At 32.8% G+C, this 25,878-nt stretch overlaps 1 protein-coding gene across 3 annotated transcripts in view; it reads left to right on the forward strand.

Annotated features, from left to right (window-relative positions):
- Positions 1-2,081: 2,081 nt before the first annotated feature.
- The window catches only part of LOC143048870 (uncharacterized), a 36,312-nt gene continuing 12,515 nt past the window's right edge, over positions 2,082-25,878 (forward strand). For 2 of the 3 annotated variants that reach the window (XM_076222756.1, XM_076222742.1), the window contains exons 1-16: positions 2,082-2,174; positions 5,882-6,051; positions 8,156-8,386; positions 8,828-8,951; positions 9,809-9,996; positions 11,386-11,879; positions 14,877-15,000; positions 15,543-15,675; positions 16,383-16,558; positions 17,332-20,037; positions 20,799-21,369; positions 21,678-21,754; positions 22,044-22,073; positions 24,374-24,509; positions 24,942-25,120; positions 25,489-25,700. In XM_076222756.1, the coding sequence (XP_076078871.1) occupies positions 5,895-6,051; positions 8,156-8,386; positions 8,828-8,951; positions 9,809-9,996; positions 11,386-11,879; positions 14,877-15,000; positions 15,543-15,675; positions 16,383-16,558; positions 17,332-20,037; positions 20,799-21,369; positions 21,678-21,754; positions 22,044-22,073; positions 24,374-24,509; positions 24,942-25,120; positions 25,489-25,700 (5,538 nt within the window). In that variant the 5' untranslated portion in view covers positions 2,082-2,174; positions 5,882-5,894. The remainder of the gene's footprint in view (positions 2,175-5,881; positions 6,052-8,155; positions 8,387-8,827; positions 8,952-9,808; positions 9,997-11,385; positions 11,880-14,876; positions 15,001-15,542; positions 15,676-16,382; positions 16,559-17,331; positions 20,038-20,798; positions 21,370-21,677; positions 21,755-22,043; positions 22,074-24,373; positions 24,510-24,941; positions 25,121-25,488; positions 25,701-25,878) is intronic. The other variant, XM_076222749.1, reaches the window with a different exon arrangement.

Consider the following 25,878-nt stretch of genomic DNA (forward strand, 5'->3'; position numbering starts at 1 on the left):
TCAAGTTTTAGGGACGTGCAAGTATAAAAGCTCCTAACTTAAACGCAAATTGGTCTTTGGTGGAAACTGGTCTTATCAACAATCATATCAAATCATCTTATTTTAAATCTTAGATGAGCACGAGCTGGAAAGATTGCACATATTCGAGCAATAATACAGACGACCAAATATAACATAAAAAAAGAAAGAATAAAAAACAACGATGAAAGGATAATAGTTTGTTTTTGAAAATTAAGCAGAACCTGAAAATATACCGTTACTGTTGAAAATCACATTTTAGAATACAGTTTCAAGACTTTTGACCACGAACATAAAAAACAAATTTGAGAGATTTACAGCTATATTCATGCAGTCTTCTATAGTCAACTCCTTCGTTCCAATTCTGTTTGCACCCCGACAGAGATCCGTTTGAACTAGATTCCGGTATAAAGAGCTGCATACTTTGTTTTTAATTTATCAATTGTCTCGATCGTATTATAGCATAGGCCTATCCAAAAATTGAATGGCATATTGTATCGTGTTTTTGCTGCTTAAAAAATGGATTACTTTATTGATGTCTCTAAAACCCCGTAATCAAATGAGTACAAAACCGAAGAAATACTAACACGTCTAACAGGTCACCTCTTTGGCAATTTAGGCAACGCAAGCAACCCTTTGATTTTGGAAGAAAAAATGGCAGACGAGCATTTATATGACATAATTTTCTTCCTTGCGAATTTCAGAAGGGGCTGACATATGTCGTCGAAACTTTTCAAACAGGCTAGGTATTATATTCAATTGTACTCGAACAAAAACAGAATTCATGATATCAAAAGTTTTTGAGGGCAAAGCCGACATGCTTATGCTTATATCTTGCTTTTAGTACTTCATTTTTGTGCTGTGAAATTTATTGCATGTGTATTATATTATGTGTTGTATTGTTATAAATGTTGTTTTGTTAAAAATGTCTCGTATGTCGGTTAAAAGCTCATTAGAGCTTATGTTTGTCTATGTTTGTATACCTTGCCGACTCTAAATAAAGCTTATTTATATTTATTATATATAAAGGGTATCTTTTCCTAATGGACAGATATGTTATATTACATATCCTTTTGCCTCAAACAAGAGAGACTTTGATATTTTTATTAACATAAAACATGCAAATTATGTATTTTTTCTGTTAGAGAAATATTTGAATAACAGACGAAAGTTATGTTATGCAAATCACAATCCATCGCGATAGGGCAACTTTATCCGAGAACGCTGGTTTAATCGCGATAGGGCAGCTTTATCCGAGAACGCTGGTTTAATCGCGATAGGGCAGCTTTATCCGAGAACGCTGGTTTAATCGCGATAGGGCAGCTTTATCTGAGAACGCTGGTTTAATCGCGATAGGGCAGCTTTATCCGAGAACGCTGGTTTAATCGCGATAGGGCAGCTTTATCCGAGAACGCTGATGCGACTGTCATATAAGTGAGAGGTTTAGCTAGCTATAAAACCAGGTTCAATCCACCATTTTCTACATTAGAAAATGCCTGTACCAAGTCAGGAATATGACAGTTGTTATCCATTCGTTTGATGTGTTTGGACTTTTGATTTTGCCTTTTGATTTTGGACTTTCCTTTTTGAATTTTCCTCGGAGTTCAGTATTTTTGTGTTTTTACTTTTTAATAAGGTGACATTATTGTGATAAATTAATTGGTGTCAGTAAATAAATCTTATTTCTAATGTTTGTAATTCTTGTGTTGATAATTAACGAATTCATCAAAATGAAATCAATTGGTGCACTATTGCACAACTCGTTGCATCTCTAAATATTTGTTTATATCTAATTAAGAAGCATATGGTATGTGTTAACCGTCGATAGATGTCAGCTGGGGCTCCCTGACCAATTGCTTACTTTTTATTAATTTGTAAAATCCAATTAAACCCATTTCATATATATTGCGATACAATCAGTTGAAAAAAAAAATATATCCCTCCTTTTCCGTACGAATTCAAAGCACCCCTGTTAATTATTTGCTCCTCAGTTTCCCCAGTGTACCTCATTGTCTATTTTTGATCACTAATAACCAATACTTGATAATGATGATATTATTCACCCCTTTTTCGTTTCGAACCCGATACCTCTTTGGTTTCTCCGGTGGATGCCTTTGAATATATCTGAAACTATTTAGGTTGATCTTTATTTAAAGGTAAGAATGATAAAATATTTAATATTGTGCATGTCTGACCTTGAATTTTCTTGTGTTGATATACTAGTATATGATGGGGAAATAACTGCCTTGTTTAATGCTGTCGAAAGTAAACATAGGACAGCAGCAGTAACTTCTTCTGACAACTATTGTTACTTATGTCGTGCTTTTGTTATTCGTTTTCCATTGCACCCAACAGCCTCGAGACGGAGTTAATAAATGAGTTGTAAATGTTCTGAGAGAAATTCCTTAAAACTTGACATGTTTTGTGGACAATTTAGTTACTAAAGATCATAAGACTAAATTTGCAAAGGGCATTATAGCGGAATTTAAAAAATCAACAAGTGTCATTACAAGAAATATCGTTTAAGACAATTTTGTGTGTTTCAGCATTATAGTGATTTTTTGAAATGCTTGGTTATGATTGAGTAATGCATATGGATACTAAGTGTAAAGTGAGTGTGTGTCCTCTTTGTCGTTATACAAGTACATTATCATATAGTTTTGTCCAATTGGCTGCCCCCAGTATATGATGAGTTCATAGACCCAAATATTTGACTATCTGCGGTTACTAGTATTTTTGTTTAAAAGTTTAACATTCATTTGATATTAATCTAACGTTGTAGATTGGGATCCTTGAACAATATCTGCCCTGCGTCGGTCTTGGGCTGACCAATTAACTAGAAACATGTCAGGCGAAAAGCTGAGAATGTCATTGGGATATATAGAGTTTTTCTTCATAAACTTTCCTGTTTATTTTTGGAAAATAAAAATGGTTGTAATTATTCGTTGTCTTATAATTACTAATCTTACCAATTTATGATATAAGAACATAATGTCAAAAGTTTGACCCCTAGTTGAAAACATATGTAGTTAATCACTCTAAGGTATAATCATATGCTGTTTGGTTTATACTTTTGGCTAATAAGAGTCGTACATTATGTTTATATTGATTTCTTAGGATGATCAAAACCATCTGCTTTTACATCTTCACTAATCTTTGTGCAACATTCTGCTCCATTTGTTTTATATAACATTTTGCTTCATACCATTATAAACCGAGAGAAACGTATGCTCTTCTTTTTTAATCAGTCAGATATATTTTTTACAGATCTATTCTATACTAGCCAACACAAAAAAAAGATACAATGCAGTGCATTTTCATATATATTAAAATTGAATATACGGTACCAAGATATACAAAAGGCCAAATTGGCCAGTATGCATATATACTCAGTTTTATTTTATGATACTTTGGTGTTCACACTTGTAAATCGTTATTTAGGCCACACCAATTTGATTCCTTGTTCGACGGACCCGCCCGCACCTATTTTTTTCAAAACAGAATTTTTTTATTTTTTTTATATTCCCGCTTCCCGCATCCGGAAATGTAATCATGTCCATTTCCTGCATCGTTTTTTTGTGTAAATATTATAAAAAGATATCAACATTTGTTTTTAAAATCACAGTCTATTCTGTATATAACGATTTTAAACATAAAAGCACCCCACCACACTGTGTAAATATCTGTGAGAATATTTGTTCCAGCATGAAACCTATTTATCCAAAGTGGGACACAGCGGAAATACCTGTAAAGAACAAAACATTGGTTTCTTTCCCCCTTACTTATATTCCCTATTAAAAAATGTTCGTTGTTAGAATAAAGTACAAAGAACTTTTGAAGGATTTGCCCTCAACTGCAATTATATTGAATGCTGGCGAAACAAAACTATCCATAGACGCAGCATGCATGTTTATGCACCTGTCCTGTTTGATTCAGGGGCCTGTCGTTCAGCAGTTATCGTTTGTTGATGTTGTTCCAAAGATTAGTATTTTTCCCGTTTGGATATATAAATTAGATCGTTGGTTTTCCTGTTCGAATTGTGTACGCTAATAATTTTTGGGTCCTTTATAGCTTACTGTTTGGTATGTATCAAAGCTCTGTGTAAAAGGCCGTACTTTGACTGGTGTTTGTTATTGTCAGGTTGAGACACCCCCCTTTTTTTCAGACAAGGAGTCATTTTACTAAGTAGAAAAGAAAATAGAAATACCAAGGATTAATTTTGTATAGTTCTTCTGTACAAAATCTTTGAAAACTTAGAACTTTGTACTCAAAAAGAGGAGAGTTACATCTGATTTTAAACAACTTTTTCTAAAAGAGGGGTCTACTTATTTTGAATAATATTAAACTGTTACATTTGTAAAGTAAATGTGTTAATTTCACATGGTTAAAGTCCAGGAATATTACAAAATTCTTGGACATGTTTTAAACATTTAATACCAGATCTATAGATATATAGTTCTTTGAGAAAATATGAGCCCTTTTGTACAAACAAATATATTATAACTTATATTGATCCCTCATAAAACTTTTAAAAGGGATATTTATAACATCAGGGGTTGCCCCCAAACTGATTATGACTTGAATGGAGAATTGTCTCATTGTCAGTCACACATACATAGACCAGATTTAATTATTTCTTGGTGAACAGGGAAAACATACTTCAAAAATTAAAGAAATGCCAAAGTACAAGTGATAAATCAAGTTTTAATATTATCAAAACTTCCTATTTTATGTTTACAAAAAAAAATTATAATCGCTCGCCTTTACTTTTCAAGCTTCGCCTCAAAAATTTACAAAATAAATATTTTTTTATTAAAATTTTCAAATCGCTCGCTCGCCCCAAATTTTGGAGTCCAAAAATCCGTAGAACAAGAAATTAAATTGGTGTGGCCTTAGTTGTGTATCGTTACTTTTGTTGACTCGTATATATTTGAAAATTAGAGACGGACAGTCGATTATCATAAGGGATTGAAGCGAAAGGAACATCTGGCCTTTGTTAGTCTTGTGTTGTTTTTTAAAAATTTAATTCATTTATATGTTTCGGAGTTAAGTTTGACATTCATTTTCGCTGACCTAGAATGCATTATTGTTTATGGACCAGGTGAAGTCAGACTCCGAGTGCTGGATTTTCTAGCTATGTTGAAGACCCATTGGTGGCCTTTGGTTGTTTTCTATGCTTTGGGTTGGTTGTTGTCTTTTCGACAAATTCCCGGTTCCCATTTTCAATTTTATTTAGTGTTTAGTGGTCCTATAATATGAGCAGATGTTGAATTCTGACAAATTTAATCATCGACATTAATGATTTGATAAGATTATGAAGACCTTTGACATTTTTTTATCCATATTCTGACATATTTCTTCCCACTGAATTAACCGGTATTTTTATATCTATTAATGGGTTGACGGGTTCAATCTGGTTAAAATACAGATCAGGACAGATAGAATATGCTTCAATTGGAATTTCTAAACCATGCTGTAAACAGAAAAGAGAATTCCTATTACACCATTAATGGAACTTATAATGGATCAACAGTAATTATACATTCGTTAGTCAAGAGTAACGATCCAGCTCCCCCCCCCCCCCCCAATCGTAACCCTTGGTTAGCAAAGATGCAGTTGTAAACCTTCAATGGTTACCAAAAATAGTAGATATAAATGAAAGGTATATGATTATATTCAGTCAAAATATGCAACAAGCTTTCTTGAGCGGTAATATTTTTCCTGTACTAAATTCGCGTCATGTGTTTCTTGAAAAAGAGTCCTTTCATTTGAATTGTTTATAGCCATTGTGTGCTAAGTTTTAATGTGTCTATATTCTTGTCAATTTGTAATTTGCTGCTTATTTTGACTATTTTTGTTTCAGTGAAATTCTCATCATGGGAGATTCCATCTGTTCAAGTTCTGACGAAGAGGAAATATTAACGTATAAGCTTAGAATCCACGACGCTGACATTTCTGATTCGGGGAAATGGCAGTGTGAAGTCAAGGATAAGTATGGAACTGTGTCAACAACATGTGACCTTGACGTATTTGGTAAGTCAAACATACTGTTCAGTTCTTACCTACTTCAGTACTTAACCACAATGTTGAAATTTCGAATACCCGAGCATATAATTAAGTCACACCGAATTCTACTTTATTTAGAATTTAAACATATTATTTTGTTAATTTATAAATAAGACTAACAACGACAGCACTTCAAGAGTTGCCTCCCAGCGGCAATCTGGGATTTGATGTCAGTCTCAAAATTGAAATAAACATTAAGCTTCATATAAAGTCTTTATACATAAATGAAAGTCAATTACAAACATTAATCTATAAAAAAAACTTTTAAAACTGGCAAAATGTGTCCTACTGTTTTACTGACTCCAATACACGTTGACGGTAAATCTTTTGTTGAAGCTGAATCAAGCTGGGCCGTCAAACCTCCTATTCAGGACGGCGGCAATTATTCACCTGCAGTTCTATTTTCCTTTTTGAAGAACATAAGGAGAGATCAAGGAATGGTCGCCCCCGAAACATTTGTAACTTATTAATGCTAAGTGTTAATGGAAACTTCAGAATAGAGAGGACTGAATTTGAATTTTGACGTCATGACAGAAGAACAGAAGGCTGTCATGACTTCTGTTTTAATATTTATTGTCATATAGTACTGAACATCCTTAAAAATACTTAAAAAATCAACATTGGCATTAAGTTTGACTTGAATCAGATTATTTAAAACCAGACTTGCAATTTTCCAGCCGCATCAAATTATATCCGGAATTCATCCAGAATAGTATTAGATTTCGTGCCTTAGAAAAGAGACTTCCGGTCTCGAATTTTGTCATGAATGATGATCTTTAAAATACACCTTGTTTGAGACATATAAATGAATGATGAATGAAGAAATCTGTATCCTTGCATTCAGTTGAAAAACTGTTACATAAACATTAACACGAAATTAGCTGTCATGGCTTTAACTGGAACCCATCTGTGATGCTGGTAACTAACATCTCTCATCAACCAGGGACTTTCTATACTGGGTCAACCTGGGAATACTACCAGGGGCTGATCCAGCCATTTTCAAAATGGGAAAAAGGGGGCGTTAGGAACCTAGGATAAGGGGAGGGGTTCCAAACATATGTCCCCATTCAACATTCAAATGCATTGACTCAAAAAAAGGGGGGTGTTCCAAATGCAGAACCCCCTCCCCTTTTCCCCCCTTTGGATCAGCCACTGATTATACAAACTATATAAGTAAAATAGTCCCAGCCTCTGCCTACTCTTGATCATTATAGACAGGGACTTTCTATACTTTCTAAGCGTACAGTGGTGGATCCAGAATGGTTTATTAGGGGGGGGGGAGTGACCTAATGGAGGGGGGCCAGCTCCAGTCATGCCGTATAACCAACCAAATTTTACCAACAAAAAGGGGGGCCTGGCACCTAGCCTCCTGGATCTGTCTATTGTTTGAACTGTCCATGTTATAGATCATATAAAATTTACTTAATTTCGCGGGTTGACATGAACCACAAATTTAAATGTTCAACGAAATTTCTATAGGTTTTTATGCAGAATTGTGCATTATCACAATTCAAATATCCACGAAAATGCAAGCTTTGATACCCACCAAAATATATAAATGGCTGGATCCATCTCAATGTTAATGAATGGCCTGTGGGAACCAGCAATCACTGAAATATCATATAATACTAACAAACTAAAAAGCATAAATAGAATAATTAAGGACGCGTTTTTTTTTAAAATAGCATAAAAGATAGAACACAAGGCTAGAAAAAAAAATTCAGCTATAAGGCAGCACTGGATGGAATTCCCACACCAGGAACTTATAGAATCTGGACCCAGATAAAGAATTAAGCATTTTCAATAATCGTTTGCATAAAAATTTAGTTGCAAGCTTATGTTTAATTAATAAAATTGAGATGATATTATGTTCACATAAGTAAGTAAACATTCAGGGATACTTTCAAATTAAACAGATTAATGAAAAGGAATTTGCAGTAAAATTTTATTTATAGAAACTATTGTGTTGTGTTGTGTGTTATAACTGTTTTCAAAGCTAAGAGATAACAATGAAGACATGTAGAACAAAATATTTGATTGTCTATTATATTAAAACATATTTTAACATCAGAAGAAGCTAAACGACAGTCATTAGTTTCTGGTAGTGATATCAAGGTTGTCCAGAATGGTACAGTACTCAATGGAAAGTCTGTCAATGGGACTGGTTCTGACTCAGAGGAAGAGATTTTGACATATCGTCTTAAAATCCATGATGCTGACGTCAAGGATGCAGGGAAATGGAAATGTGAAGTCAAGGACAAATATGGAACAGCATCTACATCTTGTGATCTAGATGTCTATGGTATTTTTTTGTATTCAAAAAGTCTGTCTACAAATTTTTGAGTAATGATAAAATTGATTTCTGTTTGCTATAGAAACACATTCTAAACATTTATAGACCTGTTTCACATTCAAATTTTAATTGATCATTCTCTGGAACTTGGAGTCTATATATGCATATAAATTTTGATGCTCAGAAGCAGTTAAAAGCGCTAACATAAAATTTGAAATATGACATTAATACATTTATGTATTTCTTCACATGTGGTCTGCATGGGAAAATGGTATGAATAATATAGAAATATATTTAAAGCAGGCAATATGACCCAAGTTTTGATTGAAATATATTTCCAGGTTAGGACTTTTCTTCATTTTGGTTTTTATCTATATGATTGTTATGGTCTTTACCTAAAACCTCTAAACAACAAACAACACTCACTGTTTATACGGATGAATGTTTCAGATACAACTCCTGTTGCAGAAGAACCTAGATTTCTAATGAGTCTTAGAAATGTATCAACTTTAGAAGGAAAGAGTATTAAGTTGATATGTAGAGTCAGAGGTACACCACTCCCTAAAATTATTTGGTAAGTATTATTTGTGGTGGTGGTGGGTAGAAAGGGTCCTGATCCCGAAATCCCGGGCTTAAAAACATGAAATCCAGAGGTCCCGAATTTAAAAATAAATAAATCCTGACATCCCAATATTCGAAATAACAAATCCTTGATTCCATAAGGATCAATCCTGAAATCCCGCGCTTAAAAACAACCAATCCTGACGTCCCGAAAAAGGTCATGCCCCCCTGCCCTTATTTAGTAGCAGTAACAATTATTGGCCATTGGCCTTTCACATTGATCATTTAATGATTTACAGCCGATTTCATTCAGTGTGTAGCCAAAGGTAATATTTTTGGTTAGCTTGCTTGTTAGCTGAACCGTGAAGTCATTGTTAGGTTAGGTAAACTACCCTACTTTAAGAGTAGACTAACTAGTCCAACAGATAACCAATCTATCTGTCTCCTGGACTAGGCTACTTCCAAAGGAGGGTAGTATACCTGACCTAATAATGACTTCACGGTTCAGCTAACAAGCAACCTAAGCAGAGATATTACCTTTGGCTACACACTCATTGAAATCGGGTGTAATGAATATTGATAATTTAGCTTTTGGTAAGGCAAAATTATCTTTATTACTGTTAGTAATAGGTTTTTTGGTTTATAGAATCATGTTTTTATTTAAAGTGAACTTATAACATAAACTCCTCATCATTGTTTCTTGTTGAACATAAAGTTTTAATATTAGATCATTTTCTAAATCGTTGTTCAGGTGAAAAGAAATATCTCGGGTTTTTTATTTTCTTGCAATTAATTTTTAGATTTTATATGAAATATTGATGTGTAATTTGTCTAACATCTACTTTAATTGAAGTGATTTTGACTTTAAAGGTATAAAGACAATTTTCCTATATCTAAAGACGATTACAACTACCAAGTTCTTTATCTTAAAGATGGAACCATTAGTTTAGAAATATTTTATCCTAAGCCTGACAAAGATGCTGCAGTGTTCAAATGTGAGGCTCAAAATGACAAGGGCTTGGTGACTTCTGAGGCCAAGGTCACTGTGCTTGCTAAGAGTAAGTGTATGGTAATTGTCAATTAGTTATATGTTTTTGTGACAATTTCATTATCATGGTGAGAGTTGGAATGCAAAAATTAAAACTTCCATGAATATTTTAAAGATTTAAAGGATGAAGACCATTCAAGAATTGATTTTAAACATATTTTATTCATTAAGATATGAAAAGGATTGAGCAACAGGCACAGCCTATAAAAGCTCTCTCCATATTACATGTACAAGGTATAACAAAAAATAATCTGTTTCCAAAAAGTAGTAATTCAATATTTATGTCAACATTATCAACAATGGAGTTGATGGAATCAAGAAGGATCTGTCTTACATCATTATACTTAGGGCAAATAAAAAAGAAATGTTGGTTATCCTCAACAGGATGGTTACAGTTTGTGCAAAAAGTGTTCTCGGATAAGAACTGATTAAACAAATGAGATTTAAGGTTGCTAGCATTATTTCTGAGTTGACATTCAAGAACTAATGCCAACAGGACCAATTTGTAACAAATGTTGCAGACGACAGATTACTTGCACATGTATGTCACAAACTTAATCTTTTTATTCCTAAATGAAAGGCAATGTTAGAAATCAGCACCTTTAACTAATGACAAGCAAATTATAATGAAAGTTACTCATGCAAGCAAGGGGAATTATCTCATATTGTGATAGTAGCAACACAACCCATTTGTTTTTACTAGAAATACATCTGTGACTGTGAGACAAAAAGCCATCTTTCATCCTTCAAATTTAAACTCAAATTTTTCTACTTTATTAAAATTTCAACCCTGTAAAATTATCACTTTCTGTATTCTGTATTTGTTATACTGTCTATGGTTTTAAAGAAAATTAAGAGAAAAGGGAACATGTCGTCATTTCCTTTTTTTGATCAGACCTGCCAACTTTCACAACTAAAGGATGATTTTTCCCGTAAGAGGTATGCACCTGATTCTTGAAATCTACCAGTACCTCTTAACAGACATTTGAAGAATATTTAATAGCTTTTAAAACATATTGTACTCATTCAAAACCATATACATGTAAAATAGATGCATTATGTTCTCTTGCTGTTGAAATCCCCTTGGAGATTTTAGAAGTTGGCAGAAGTTCTTTATGAATGGAGAGTATTATGATAAAATTGAGAATGGAAATGGGGAATATGTCAAAGAGACAAAAACCCGACCATAGAACAGACAACCGCAGAAGGTTACCAATAGGTCTTCAATGCAGTGAGAAACTCCCGCACCCAGAGGCGTCCTTCAGCTCGCTCCTAAACAAATGTATATACTAGTTCAGTCATAATGGACGTCATACTTAACTCCAAACTATACACAAGAAACTAAAATTAAACTTCACTTGTATTTTAAAGCATATGAATTTTTGATTAACTTTTTCAGACAGAGAAGAATCCGTCTCAAGGGATCATTTGTTGAACCTTTCCCAGTGGAGCAGAGCCAGAAGCGAAACACGTCGTGCAGCAAGTGAATCTCGCACCTCAACACGAGCAACTAGTGAATCACGATATACCTCCTCTAGTTCATTGAAATCATCCAGCAAGAAACTGGAGGACTATTATATAAATAGAAGGTCATCAAAATATGGAAATTATGAATGTGATGACATAGATGCCAAGTATGATGTATATAAACCAGGGTACACTCCTCTTAAATTTCTTAATACAAATGAAATGGAACCAGAAATGAGGTTGAAGATAAGATGGGGCACAACAGAAGAGTTCTATTTTCAAGAAAATCTGAAAAATAAATGTATCTTAGAAGGATCTCGTGCTTTTCTGAGTTGCTTTCTTATTGGAAAGTTGCCAATGTACGTTCAGTGGTACAAGGATGGGAAGGCATTACCGAACAACATTTATGAAAGATATGGAATCAGAGTAAGTCTTTAGATAGACTTTAAATGTTATGATTGATTGGTTATTGGTGTTTAAAGCCAACACTCTCAGCTATATCATGGGGGCATTTTTTTTAATTTATGGTGGGGCAGGCCTGAGGGGTATAGAGCCACTAATCCAGGCTGGGTGGGAAAGAACATTCACGAAAGTAGTAAATTTGTAAATATTTTTAACAACAAAGTTCCTATGCTTAGCTGTATCTTTGTCAATAGATGAAATATTTGATATGCAAAGCTACAGACTAAAAATTGATGTTGATTTGTAAAGACCAGTAAAGTTTTAAGTTTTAGAGTTTTGATATCAGACCCAATATTTTCAAATTGTAAAAGTACTTTTAACTTACTATAAATTTATATTTCAGCAAATATCAGGACATCTGAGTCTAGAAATACCATGAACTGAGTTAGAGGATTGTAAATGGTTTGTTTTATATTTCAGCAAAGATCAGGACATCTGAGTCTAGAAATACCATGAACTGAGTTAGAGGATTGTAAATGGTTTGTTTTATATTTCAGCAAAGATCAGGACATCTGAGTCTAGAAATACCATGAACTGAGTTAGAGGATTGTAAATGGTTTGTTTTATATTTCAGCAAAGATCAGGACATCTGAGTCTAGAAATACGGTGTACTGAGTTAGAAGATTGTAAATGGTTTATTTTATCTTTCAGCAAAGATCAGGACATCTGAGTCTAGAAATACCATGAACTGAGTTAGAGGATTGTAAATGGTTTGTTTTATATTTCAGCAAATATCAGGACATCTGAGTCTAGAAATACCATGAACTGAGTTAGAGGATTGTAAATGGTTTGTTTTATATTTCAGCAAAGATCAGGACATCTGAGTCTAGAAATACCATGAACTGAGTTAGAGGATTGTAAATGGTTTGTTTTATATTTCAGCAAAGATCAGGACATCTGAGTCTAGAAATACCATGAACTGAGTTAGAGGATTGTAAATGGTTTGTTTTATATTTCAGCAAAGATCAGGACATCTGAGTCTAGAAATACGGTGTACTGAGTTAGAAGATTGTAAATGGTTTATTTTATCTTTCAGCAAAGATCAGGACATCTGAGTCTAGAAATACCATGAACTGAGTTAGAGGATTGTAAATGGTTTGTTTTATATTTCAGCAAATATCAGGACATCTGAGTCTAGAAATACCATGAACTGAGTTAGAGGATTGTAAATGGTTTGTTTTATATTTCAGCAAAGATCAGGACATCTGAGTCTAGAAATACCATGAACTGAGTTAGAGGATTGTAAATGGTTTGTTTTATATTTCAGCAAAGATCAGGACATCTGAGTCTAGAAATACGGTGTACTGAGTAAGAGGATTGTAAATTGTTTGTTCTATATTTCAGCAAAGATCAGGACATCTGAGTCTAGAAATACCATGCACAGAGTTAGAGGATTGTAAATGGTTTGCTTTATATTCCAGCAAAGATCAGGACATCTGAGTCTAGAAATACGGTGTACTGAGTTAGAAGATTGTAAATGGTTTATTTTATATTTCAGCAAAGATCAGGACATCTGAGTCTAGAAATACCATGAACTGAGTTAGAGGATTGTAAATGGTTTGTTCTATATTTCAGCAAAGATCAGGACATCTGAGTCTAGAAATACCATGAACTGAGTTAGAGGATTGTAAATGGTTTGTTTTATATTTCAGCAAAGATCAGGACATCTGAGTCTAGAAATACCATGCACTGAGTTAGAGGATTGTAAATGGTTTGTTCTATATTTCAGCAAAGATCAGGACATCTGAGTCTAGAAATACGGTGTACTGAGTTAGAGGATTGTAAATGGTTTGTTTTATATTTCAGCAAAGATCGGGACATCTGAGTCTAGAAATACGGTGTACTGAGTTAGAGGATTGTAAATTGTTTGTTCTATATTTCAGCAAAGATCAGGACATCTGAGTCTAGAAATACGGTGTACTGAGTTAGAGGATTGTAAATGGTTTGTTTTATATTTCAGCAAAGATCGGGACATCTGAGTCTAGAAATACGGTGTACTGAGTTAGAGGATTGTAAATTGTTTGTTCTATATTTCAGCAAAGATCAGGACATCTGAGTCTAGAAATACCATGCACAGAGTTAGAGGATTGTAAATGGTTTGCTTTATATTCCAGCAAAGATCAGGACATCTGAGTCTAGAAATACGGTGTACTGAGTTAGAGGATTGTAAATGGTTTGTTCTATATTTCAGCAAAGATCAGGACATCTGAGTCTAGAAATACCATGCACTGAGTTAGAGGATTGTAAATGGTTTGCTTTATATTCCAGCAAAGATCAGGACATCTGAGTCTAGAAATACCATGAACTGAGTTAGAGGATTGTAAATGGTTTGCTTTATATTCCAGCAAAGATCAGGACATCTGAGTCTAGAAATACGGTGTACAGAGTTAGAGGATTGTAAATGGTTTGCTTTATATTCCAGCAAAGATCAGGACATCTGAGTCTAGAAATACCATGAACTGAGTTAGAGGATTGTAAATGGTTTGTTTTATATTTCAGCAAAGATCGGGACATCTGAGTCTAGAAATACGGTGTACTGAGTTAGAGGATTGTAAATGGTTTATTTTATATTTCAGCAAAGATCAGGACATCTGAGTCTAGAAATACCATGAACTGAGTTAGAGGATTGTAAATGGTTTGCTTTATATTCCAGCAAAGATCAGGACATCTGAGTCTAGAAATACGGTGTACTGAGTTAGAAGATTGTAAATGGTTTATTTTATATTTCAGCAAAGATCAGGACATCTGAGTCTAGAAATACCATGCACAGAGTTAGAGGATTGTAAATGGTTTGCTTTATATTCCAGCAAAGATCAGGACATCTGAGTCTAGAAATACGGTGTACTGAGTTAGAGGATTGTAAATTGTTTGTTTTATATTTCAGCAAATATCAGGACATCTGAGTCTAGAAATACGGTGTACTGAGTTAGAAGATTGTAAATGGTTTATTTTATATTTCAGCAAAGATCAGGACATCTGAGTCTAGAAATACCATGCACTGAGTTAGAGGATACAGGAGATTACTTAGTGGATGTCAGGAATGAACAAGGCAGAACAAATTCCTCTTGTTATATTCAAATAGAACGTATGTCCATCTATATCAGATAAATATATATGACGGCCAGAGACCATGAGTTTTGTATATGGTCAATATGTTTTCACCAAAATATTTTCCCAAATATTTAATGATAAAACAGAGTTAAACATTAAACAGACCCAAGTACTCAAACCCTATATTTGAAAGCTATGCATATATAAAAATACCTAAAAAAAATAGCCCTGATTAATCCAACTTAAGGTAAATTTCTTGATTACTTCTTAATTTATCAACAGAAATTTAAGAAAAGTATGTTGTCAATCATGTTGGTATTGAAGCACTGATTAATAATAAAATAATTGTCAGTTTCTGTCAGGCAGTGATTCTCAGTGACTTGTAAGTATCAAATATTTTTAAAAACATTAACATTTAGATAACTTGACCCTAGATATTTTACACAAACACAAATTCATGTGTAGAACACAAATTAATAGCTGTTACACAACACAAGCATCAGCATTCAATTGTTTGCACAAGCAGACAAATGATGACCACTGCTGTAATATATTTTTTGTGTTTATGAATTTCAGCAAGATTCAAACATGATATTGAATTTGAAAAGCCAACATTTGTGGAGGGAATCCACCATATTCATGTAAATGAGGGACAGACGGCTACATTCCAAGTTATTGTCAAAGGGAAACCTAGACCAGGAATAAAATGGTAAGGGGAAATGTCAAAAGCAATCAATCATAAGACAGGAATAATAAGGTAAGGTTAGAAGCAATCCTTAGCTAGGAATAACATTGTATGGGTAAATGGCAAAGGCAATCCTTATCCAATAATATCATGATAAGAAGATAAAGGCTTTCCTATCCAGGGATAACATGGGACCGGGAAATGTCAAAGGTTATCCAAAGCAAGGAATAACTTGGTGAAAAGAAATGTCAAAGGCAATCCCAAGCCAGGAATAACTTGGTAAATAGAAATATCTTAGGCAATCCTTAGCCAGGAATAACATGGATGAAACATCTTACCCCACCCTCATTTTGTAGGCATTTGATGTAGCTGTTAGTCAATAAACAAAATAAAAGCAGGACATTTATACTATGGTCAGGTTTAGATATACCATTTGGTAGAAATTTATATCTTCCAAATGTTACTTAAAAAAAATCATAATTATGTTGAAGTTACATTTTTGTCTCTTCAAATTGAAATACAATGATGTTAGTAATGTAATGTAAAAAAAAGAAATATTAATTTTATATATTTAGTTATTCAGGTGGCTGTTAAAGGAAATCCCTCATTAGCATAACCATTATAAAGATATCTTATCATTTATGGCGCCATTTATATCATGAATACCTAATTTTAAAATGTAAGTGAAATGTATTTGTTTGAAATTACAATGAATATTTTATGTAATGTAGGTTTAAAGATGGAAAGCGTATCCAAGTTACACAGAAGACTACAATCCACAATGGTCAAAAGGGAGGTAGTCTGCTGATGATCCACACATGTAACTTCTCTGATCAAGGACTGTATAAAGTAGAGGCCCACAATATGGCAGGAAGGTGTTCTGGATCAGCTAAGCTTTCAGTTTTTGGTAAGCTTAAAGCATGTGCTGTATTTTGCTCTTTAATTTAAATTGAAACCAAAAATTAACTTGCATTTGTTTTTTATTTTATTTCAGATCATATAAGGAGATATCTGTTGTATTCTATTGTCATGTTTTTAAATTAATGTCTTGCATCACTTTTATCAACCGTTTTATAGACATGCTATGATAAACCAACTTGAACAAATATAGTCCGCAATACAATTTGACTTAAAAGTCATTAGGAACAAAATTATAAATACCATCAGGTTCTCTGCAAACAAAAAGCTTGCAGGAACCCTTTAAATAATGCTTGCAGAAGTTTGCAGCTAGCTGTGAACCTCCTGCAAAAGTTTGCAGAAACAATTATGTTTGCAGTAAGATTGCAGGAAAAACTAAAATATAAGGGATGTTCGATGCTAGATTGCAGAAATCATTGACAATTCTATATGTTTTGCACAAACATTGTAAGAAAACATTACCATGGAGCATCAACTAAAATTTCTCACCAAATTTCTGACTTCGGATAATTAAACAATTTATTAAAAAAATAAAAATATCAATCTGTTTATGTGCAACTGATATTGTGCATAAAAGATAAAATAAGTTAGATCGGGCCTAGTAATGAATCATTTATTTCATTTCATAGTTTTGTTTAAAATTTAAAGCAAATAAAAATTCAGCAGAGATTTCATTCTATAAAAAACAAGATAGAGCTCATAAACTTGAATTTATAAAAAAAAAAACCCTGTTTTATTGGCAATTTTCTATTCTTTTTCCAGAATCTGGTACAAGGTTTACATGTGGTGAAAATGGAGATATCAAGATAATTCGCAGAAAAGATTCTTTAGAAGATGAGGAAATTGATACAGAGAATTTATCTTGCCAGACGCTTTCAAGTACCATGGAGAGAGAAGAAAGTTTAGCGGTCAATGGAGGTGAAACTGAGAGTGTAAGGGGTTTTGATGAAATGGACATTACTCTAAAAAAGAGTAAAATGGTGGCGGCTGCTGTGAACGGAGACTTGGAAATTGTAGAAGCTTCAAGCAAGATTGAAACTGTAAAGGGATCAACTGAAACTACAAAGCAGAAACAAACTGAAACAAAAACAACCAGTAAAATCACTACTGATATTGATTCCAAAGCTCAAAAGGCTCAGAGTTTGGTTGATAGATCAGAGGCTAAAAGTGAGATTTCTGAATCTATGGAACTTACAAGAAGTTCAGACCTGAAGATGTCATCTACAACCACTTCTTCATTAAAGATGTCAGCGATTACTAATGATGAGAAAAGTTCAGTTGCTGCAACGGAATCAATAGAGATCAGAGGTTTAGATTTTAAAAGTTCAACGGTCACAGAAGACAAAGGAGAGTTACAGAGCAAAGCTGACAAATCAGGTGTTTCAATGTCATTAACTGAATCAGAATCAATTGCAAGTACAGACATCTCAAAAGTCGAATCAGCAAGGTCAGTAGTTCAAAAGTCAACAACGGAGATGGAATTAAGTGAGTCTGTTACTGTAGACACAAATTTAGACAAAACACAGAATCAGAATAATGAGTGTGAGACAAAGACAGTAGCTAAAGAAGGTGACTCTGTGGATGGACCAAAATCTACAGGCAATCTGCAGAGAACTGCATCATTTGAAGCAATAGAAAAAGCCAGAAGATTATCAAAAGGCGATGTTAAATTAGAAAAATTATACTCACCAAATGCTGATGGAAGTCTTTTGTCTTCTAAATTCATTAAATCAAATGGAAATCTTAGTAGGGGGTCTTCAATTGATGAGTCTGAAAAACCAAGGAGAAAGTTAAGTAAAGCTACTTCTGTCGAGGATTCAGTTAATGGATTGGCAAGTAGACGATTAAGTAAAGGCTCTTCTGTAGAAGATTCAGTCAACGGATTGGCAAATAGACGATCCAGTAAAGGCTCTCAAATGGAGGAAACAGGGAATGGAAAAATACATAGAAAACTTAGCAAGGGACTTTCAGTGGAAGACACAGGAAATGGAAGAAGAAAAGAAGTGATAAGCAACGAAGGTTCCATTGAAACAAAAGTTACACAGAATTTTTCTGAAAGCATTGAAAGTTCAAAAGTCACACAGAGTTCTTCTGAAAGCTTGGAAAATTCAAAAGTCACACAGAGTTCTTCTGAAAGCATAGAAAGTTCAAAAGTAACTTGTGAAGCAGAACAAATTTTAACAAAAGCAGACCATCAGACAAGTAGTTTAGAAACAAGTGTAACTGTTGATTCAGAAAGCAAGGGGACCAAGCTGAAATCTGATGGGTTAAAGGATGAAACTTTAACATTAAAGCAAGAGACAATTGTAAAAGAAATTGTTCCTAAAAAAGCATTCAAAAATGTTGAGATGGAAAGTGATTCAAAACAAACATCAACAGAAATAACAACATCAGAAGACAAAGCCACAGAGAAGATCAGGTCAGCAGACAGCAAAAACTCACAAGAGATTGTGACCAGTGTAGATGCTGGAGTTGCAAAGACACAAACAATTGCAAACAATGAAAGTGCTGGGGCTGAAGTTTCAGCAGATAAGGCAGAAGTAAAAAGTTCTTCTGAAAAGTTGGAGGACCGAATTTCAACCAAAGAGAAAGAAGATAAAACTGACAACAAAGACTGTACTAGAGAACAAGTAAAGGAAGAAGAAGTTAGTTTAATTGCAGACACACACACTAGTCCTGTTCCATCAGTTGAAACCACATCTGATATCAAATCAAATACAGATGATGCAAAGACAGAAAGGTCACTTGAAGCAGAAACAAAGTCACATGATATAGGTGCTCAGAGTTCAACTAAGGAATCCAAAGTTGTTGAAACTATGTCAGAGGTGTCAATAGAAAGTTCACAGGACAGATGTTCATCTGACAAAGTAGATGCAGCTGTTTCTAAGGTAACTTCTGAAAGTTCAGCAGTGCAAAGTTCAAGTGAAACAAGTCAATCAATGGAAAAGACAACTGAATCTACAGAGGGAAAACTTTTGGTGGAAACGGAAAACTCTGGAGCATCAGAGAACAAATCATTAATGGTAACAGCTCAAACAGATTTTGAAGAAAAAACAGAGGAAATGAATTCTATTGAAACATCATCAGTTAAAGTTTTGAAATCAGAAAAAGAAATGTCAAATGACATCCTTACCAAAAAGACTGATTCAGTATTAAGTATAGAAGAACAATTAGAAACATCAGGTGAAAAAGTAAAGTTAACAAAACAGACTTCAATAGAAGATAAATCCATGATAACAAAAGGTCAAGAAATTGAAGAGAAATCTTTGTTAAGATCAGACAAGATGTTTGTTGGAGGAGGGGATGCAGAAATCACAACAGAAGAAGAAATCAGTAAAACAGAAGAGAAAGAAACCATCTATACTACACCACCAAATATTGTCAAATTTCTACCAAAAGTTGTGGTACTTAAAGATGGAGAAACATTGAAGTTCCAGTGTCTGGTATCAGGTGAACCTAGACCTAAAGGTATGGATGACTTGTATAAGATTTATTTATTGTTTTGTCTCTATTGTTGGTCCTGTATCACAAGTGTAACAAGTCTTATTTAGATTTAAAACCTCCATTTTGAAGTCAGAAGATTACCATATTTTGTATTTTTTGTTAATTATGAAAATCAGAAATTTTGGTTATTGTTCGAACCTGATACTGATTAGTCTGAATTTTAATTAATTTCGAAATTTAGTGTAACCTAATTAATATCTAAGAAAGGTAAAATTTTCATAAAAAATGCTGTATTTTTTTGATTTGTTTAGATTCAAATATAAAGCTGAACAAATGACTGTATATTCAACATTATTACTTAGTTCTGTGGATAAAACTATAATGATTATATGTAGGTTTTCCCTGAAGAGCATTGATTGGTATTACATGTTTATTCGCCAATCTCTACAAAATACAAAGGAGAGAATATTTGTAGTTATTAGTTCTTTCTAAACATCTAGAGGCTACCCAATACATGTATAACTGTATAACATGTATAACTGTTGACTCCAAAGGATTTTCATATATCATACTTATTATAGACATAAAAAGGATTTGATTTTCCAATTGAAACATGTATTTTTTTGCTGTATATTTACAAGTTTTCTTCTCAGATGTCCATTTTTACATATCTGTACCTTAAAATGGCCCCATAGATGATTATGTACAAGACCATATTATTATGATAACTCATTATCACAAATTAGTTACAGTTATGTTGTATATTACCTGTAAATCTTTTACAGTTGTTTGGCTGCACAATTCACGGAGAATAACATCTTCTTCTGACTACATAATACTGACATCAAAAGAACAATATCATAATTTGGAGATAACAAAAACTAAATTTTTAAGGGATGCAGGAATTTATACACTCAAGGCAACAAATATTTCTGGTGAGCAGGAGAGTAATTGTGAAGTTCAAATTGAGGGAACTTTGAAAATATCAACTGAAGTTGTAGACAGCAAGGAAGAATCAGCAAGTGAAGAAATCAGTGACATAAAGGAAAAATCAATTGATGTTGAAGACCTGAAAAATTTACAATCAAATTTAAAAAATGTTGATGAACAGAAAGTTTTAAAATCAGATGTTAGTGAGAAGACAGATTTGAACACAAAGTCTTTAGAGAGTGAAGAATTAATCACAAGTTCTTTGAGTGCTGATAAAAAGAAAGATTCTGAAGTAGAAGTTGATAGAGCTTTGAAAAAAGACTTAGTCATCAGTATGGTTGAAGATACAAAGGCATCTGTAGGGGATGCAAAAAATGTTTCAGAGAAAACATCTTCTTATGTAAACAGTGAAAGCCAATCCTCTAGGTATGTTATATACTGAAGTCAAAAGTTTGATGATGAAGAAGTTCTTTAAAGATTTACCTTTCTTCAATTTTCAAACCATATTGAAGTTAAAAGTCTTATTAAAGAAAAGATTGTGTGGACAGTTTTTTTTTAATTATCTCCCTTTGTAAGAATGACCAATAATGCTTATTTCTTTTTTTAGGAAAAAAACAGGTAGAAAGAAATTTGTTAAAAGTTTTAATACTGATGATTTGATATTTATCCAGTTTTAATTCTGTACATAATATATATAAAGGAAAAAGGAGTTATATTTTATTTTATTATATTAGAACAACATCAACAAAGATGACTAGAGACAGAGAAGTAAATGAAATGGAAAGAATGGAAATGGTCCAGGCAGAGACATGTAAGACTATATTTAATTTGGCAGAAACTATTAATAAATATCATTTTAATCAATTTGTTTTGAAAATATTGTCAACAAAAAAAGAAATGACCTTTTTAATCTATTACAAATGTACCTTAGAAAAAAAATTCTAACTATGCACAACAACATTTGAAGGAATTCTATGACAACATTTTATCTAAATAGATAGTTTTTTTTTTTTAGTTTTTTATTTGCTATGCTTCAACACTGACATGTAAACATTCATAATTTTGGCATTTTTCATAATAAGTTTTCATTGCTTAAACAGGTATGACAAATGCACCTTCATCTAAGAGAGGTAAAACATCCCACCTGTGTTTTATAGAGATTTGCCTCCTTTATTTACACTGTTTGAAATGTCCAAATCATCCACTACAGCCGTTTTGTATGATGTGTGAAATTAAAACATGTTACATGTATTTCATTAGACTGGGAAGCGTTCACTGTTTTTATGGCAACAATCTTAACATGGTAATGGTAGTGTTGATAATATAAATTTGGCCATACATGTAATATGTACATTTCTATGATTTGAAGTGTTTTATTTAAATAATCCTAATTTATACCATTGCATGTGAAAGTAGATATCCTTTTTTCTCAAATTCTTAGAGGATTTATCATTTTCCTGACCTGTTGTTATATATATTTTTCAATCCCTGTGTAGTTTTTTATTTATCTCAATACGTTTGACAAAATTCCATTAAGATTTCAGACGTCAAATTTTCCTGCTTTTCTATGAATTTTTCTTTTGACATCATATAAAAAGGTGACAATGCCTGATGACATGACAAAAAATTATCACATCTCTTTTGCAGGTCATTGGAAAAAGATAAATTTTGTCAACATATCATCTAAAACAAATTGGGGAAACCAATTTCTACCACCAAATCTTGTGCAATACAATATTTCTCCACTTTAAACAGTTAGATTTTAAATATTTAAAATGCTTGAGAAACCTCACATTTTAAATGTGAAAATTGAACTGTCTCGAGGAGAAATATTTTATCATATTAGATACAGTGGTAGAATTTATGTTAATAACAAATTTAAAATTTGACCAAGAGCATGGATTTCATGACTTTTTCATAACAGAAAGTAAGACCCTGTTCACACTAGCATTTTTTTTTATCAATCTAATTTGAATCGATCTAAATAAAACCAGTTAGCGTTCACATTATCTTTAATCATATCGATCTCTATCGGTCTAATACGAACCACTGCGTTCACACTACAATTAAAAACGCAATCGATCTAACCTTTTTGCCCGTAAAACTGTAAACACTGTGTATAAATAGAACTGATTTATAAAATTTATGTGCTGATACACTGATACACACACTTGGAAAAACAAATTGGATAAAGTTATTGTTTCTCTTGAATCACAATTTAAAATTTTGATACTGGTGTTATTGCAGTTTTCTTTAATTTTGAAAAAAAAAATAACTGTAGCAACGAAGTTACAACACAACGCCAGAAATACTGCGGTTCCTGCAAAGAAAAAAATCAACATAAGAAAAGAGGACACAGATTTCACAAATCTATGCTATGGCGAAGACAACATGTTTACAGTTTGTTTTAAAGGTCTTTTAACAGAGAAATATGGGTTAAACAACGAACCTCTGAGATAGTTTTGCCGCTATACATGCGCATAAGTTATTTTCGATTCAATCGTACTAGTTAAAACCGATCTCTGCGTTCACATCTAAAGTAAGATCAGTTTACTTTAGATCGATTCAAACTAAACTACCTCTTTTGGTGTTTTAGTTTAGACCGATTGAAGAAAATAATTGTAGCAACGAAGTTACAACACAACGCCGGAAATACTGCGGTTTCTGCAAAGAAAAAAATCAACATAAGAAAAGAGGACACAGATTTCACAAATCTATGCTATGGCGAAGACAACATGTTTACAGTTTGTTTTAAAGGTCTTTTAACAGAGAAATATGGGTTAAACAACGAACCTCTGAGATAGTTTTGCCGCTATACATGCGCATAAGTTATTTTCGATTCAATCGTACTAGTTAAAACCGATCTCTGCGTTCACATCTAAAGTAAGATCAGTTTACTTTAGATCGATTCAAACTAAACTACCTCTTTTGGTGTTTTAGTTTAGACCGATTGAAGATCAATTCAATGCGTTCACATTAGCCCTTAAACTGATCTAGAGTGAACCGGTCTAGTTTAAATCGATAAAAATGTCCTAGTGTGAACGGGGTCTTACACTCTGTCCTACCACAAAGCAACAATAAGATTTTGAAAATTATTGGTTGAAAATATAAAGTAAGAAAGTTGATTCAGTTGTTTTCTATTTTAAAAATTGAAGGCAATTATTGTTTGTTTTGAAAAGTTACTTATTTTTACATGTTTATTTAACATATTTAATGTTAGCTTTATAGTTTGTGCATTTGTTAATTTTGGACATCCATATAGTGATTTAGCTTCATAGTTTTGGCAAGTGCCAATTGTGGACATCAATAGTGATTTATTGATGCCTTTTTAAGTAAAATTATTTTATTGAATTTTTTAGAGGAAAGTATAGAAAGAATATTAAGAGATTTCAGTCCACATAATAACAATGTTTTTGTGAAATAATTTTAGAAGAACAAAGTGTGTCATTAACTGGCAAACCATATTTTGCTGTACCACTCCAAGAAGAGTATTGTCCAATGGAAAGAGATGAAAATGTTCGACTTTATGTTAAAGTTGGTGGAGAACCTTATTCACCTGCAAGATGGTTCGTATAGTGTTAATTCTGAAATTATTGCGTGTATTCATTATTGAGATTTTGTCATTTTAGACTTTTGATTTGCAATTTCAATTTTTACAATACTGAGAAAAATCCTGTTAATTCATATAAAATAATTTCAAAATACAAGTTTAAATTATTGCGATTATAATCCTGTCGCATTTGTTTCGCAATGATAAAAACATCACATTAATTTCAAAACTTGTAATTTTATAGTTAACACAGTAATTTGAATTGGCACTGGCTACTGTTACATTGAAATATAACATTAAAAATGTTTTTGTTACATTGGTGACTAATTCCCAGAATGCAAAACGAAATGAAATGGGTAGAATTAACATATAAATACTTAAGTAAGGCAAGTGATAGAAAATAAAGTTATACAATCTTAAATTAAAACATAATCCCTATCTGTTATAGGTTTAAAGATGGCGAAGAACTTGAATCTAGTAGAAGAGTAATGGTGAACTGGGATACAGTCACACAAGAATCTACTGTTGTTATAAGCAGATATAAGTTAAAGGATGCTGGAGTGTATGAATGTCTCATCCTTTCAGAAAATGGTGCAATCACAACCAGGACACTGTTAAACTTAAAAAGTAAATACCATTAAATACAATTCTTTTGAAACTGTTCAGATTCTTTATTGTGTTTTCATGTTGATAGATATATACTTTTTCCATTACATGAAAAGAAGAAAGAACTACTTACATATACTGATACAACTATCCACCAAAATCAAAATAAAGTAGATGTGTATTTTATAATTTTTCTGCTTTTAGAACATTCCTTTACAAAGAGAAAAATATCAGATAAGACTTTGGTAAATTTTTACAATTGGGTTGTCAATCACGTTTATTCTAATAGACTTATTTTGTTTGTGTAACATAAAAAACCATAGCAGCAACTATATTATTATGAACTTAAATTTGTTTATTTAAAATAAAGCCAAGACTTGTTTTAACAGGATTGGAGACACAGAGAGTAGAGACCAAGCTACCACATGAGACACCAGACATGGATGTTCCCTTGATATTATGGCCTATCAAGGATACAACAGTATATAAAGGACAAGAAGCCTACTTTGAATGTGGTGTAGACAAGCAGCCTAATGTGTCTGTCAAATGGTATAAAGATCAAAGAGAAATTAGACTAAAGAAAAGGAAATACAATTTCACGGTATATTTATAACAAACACTATTTTCTGGACTTCTAAAGTCGAGTCAAATTTGATTTTCATTATTTCATTTATTCCTGCCACTGATATGGTAGTTGATTGTTGGAAACATTTCAAAACTTTGCTGTTTCTGGATACTAGATGGAGAATTAAATAACTTCTTTATGAAATTGAAATTTC

Source organism: Mytilus galloprovincialis, chromosome 1 (genome assembly GCF_965363235.1).
Source record: "Mytilus galloprovincialis chromosome 1, xbMytGall1.hap1.1, whole genome shotgun sequence".
Lineage (NCBI taxonomy): Eukaryota > Metazoa > Mollusca > Bivalvia > Mytilida > Mytilidae > Mytilus > Mytilus galloprovincialis.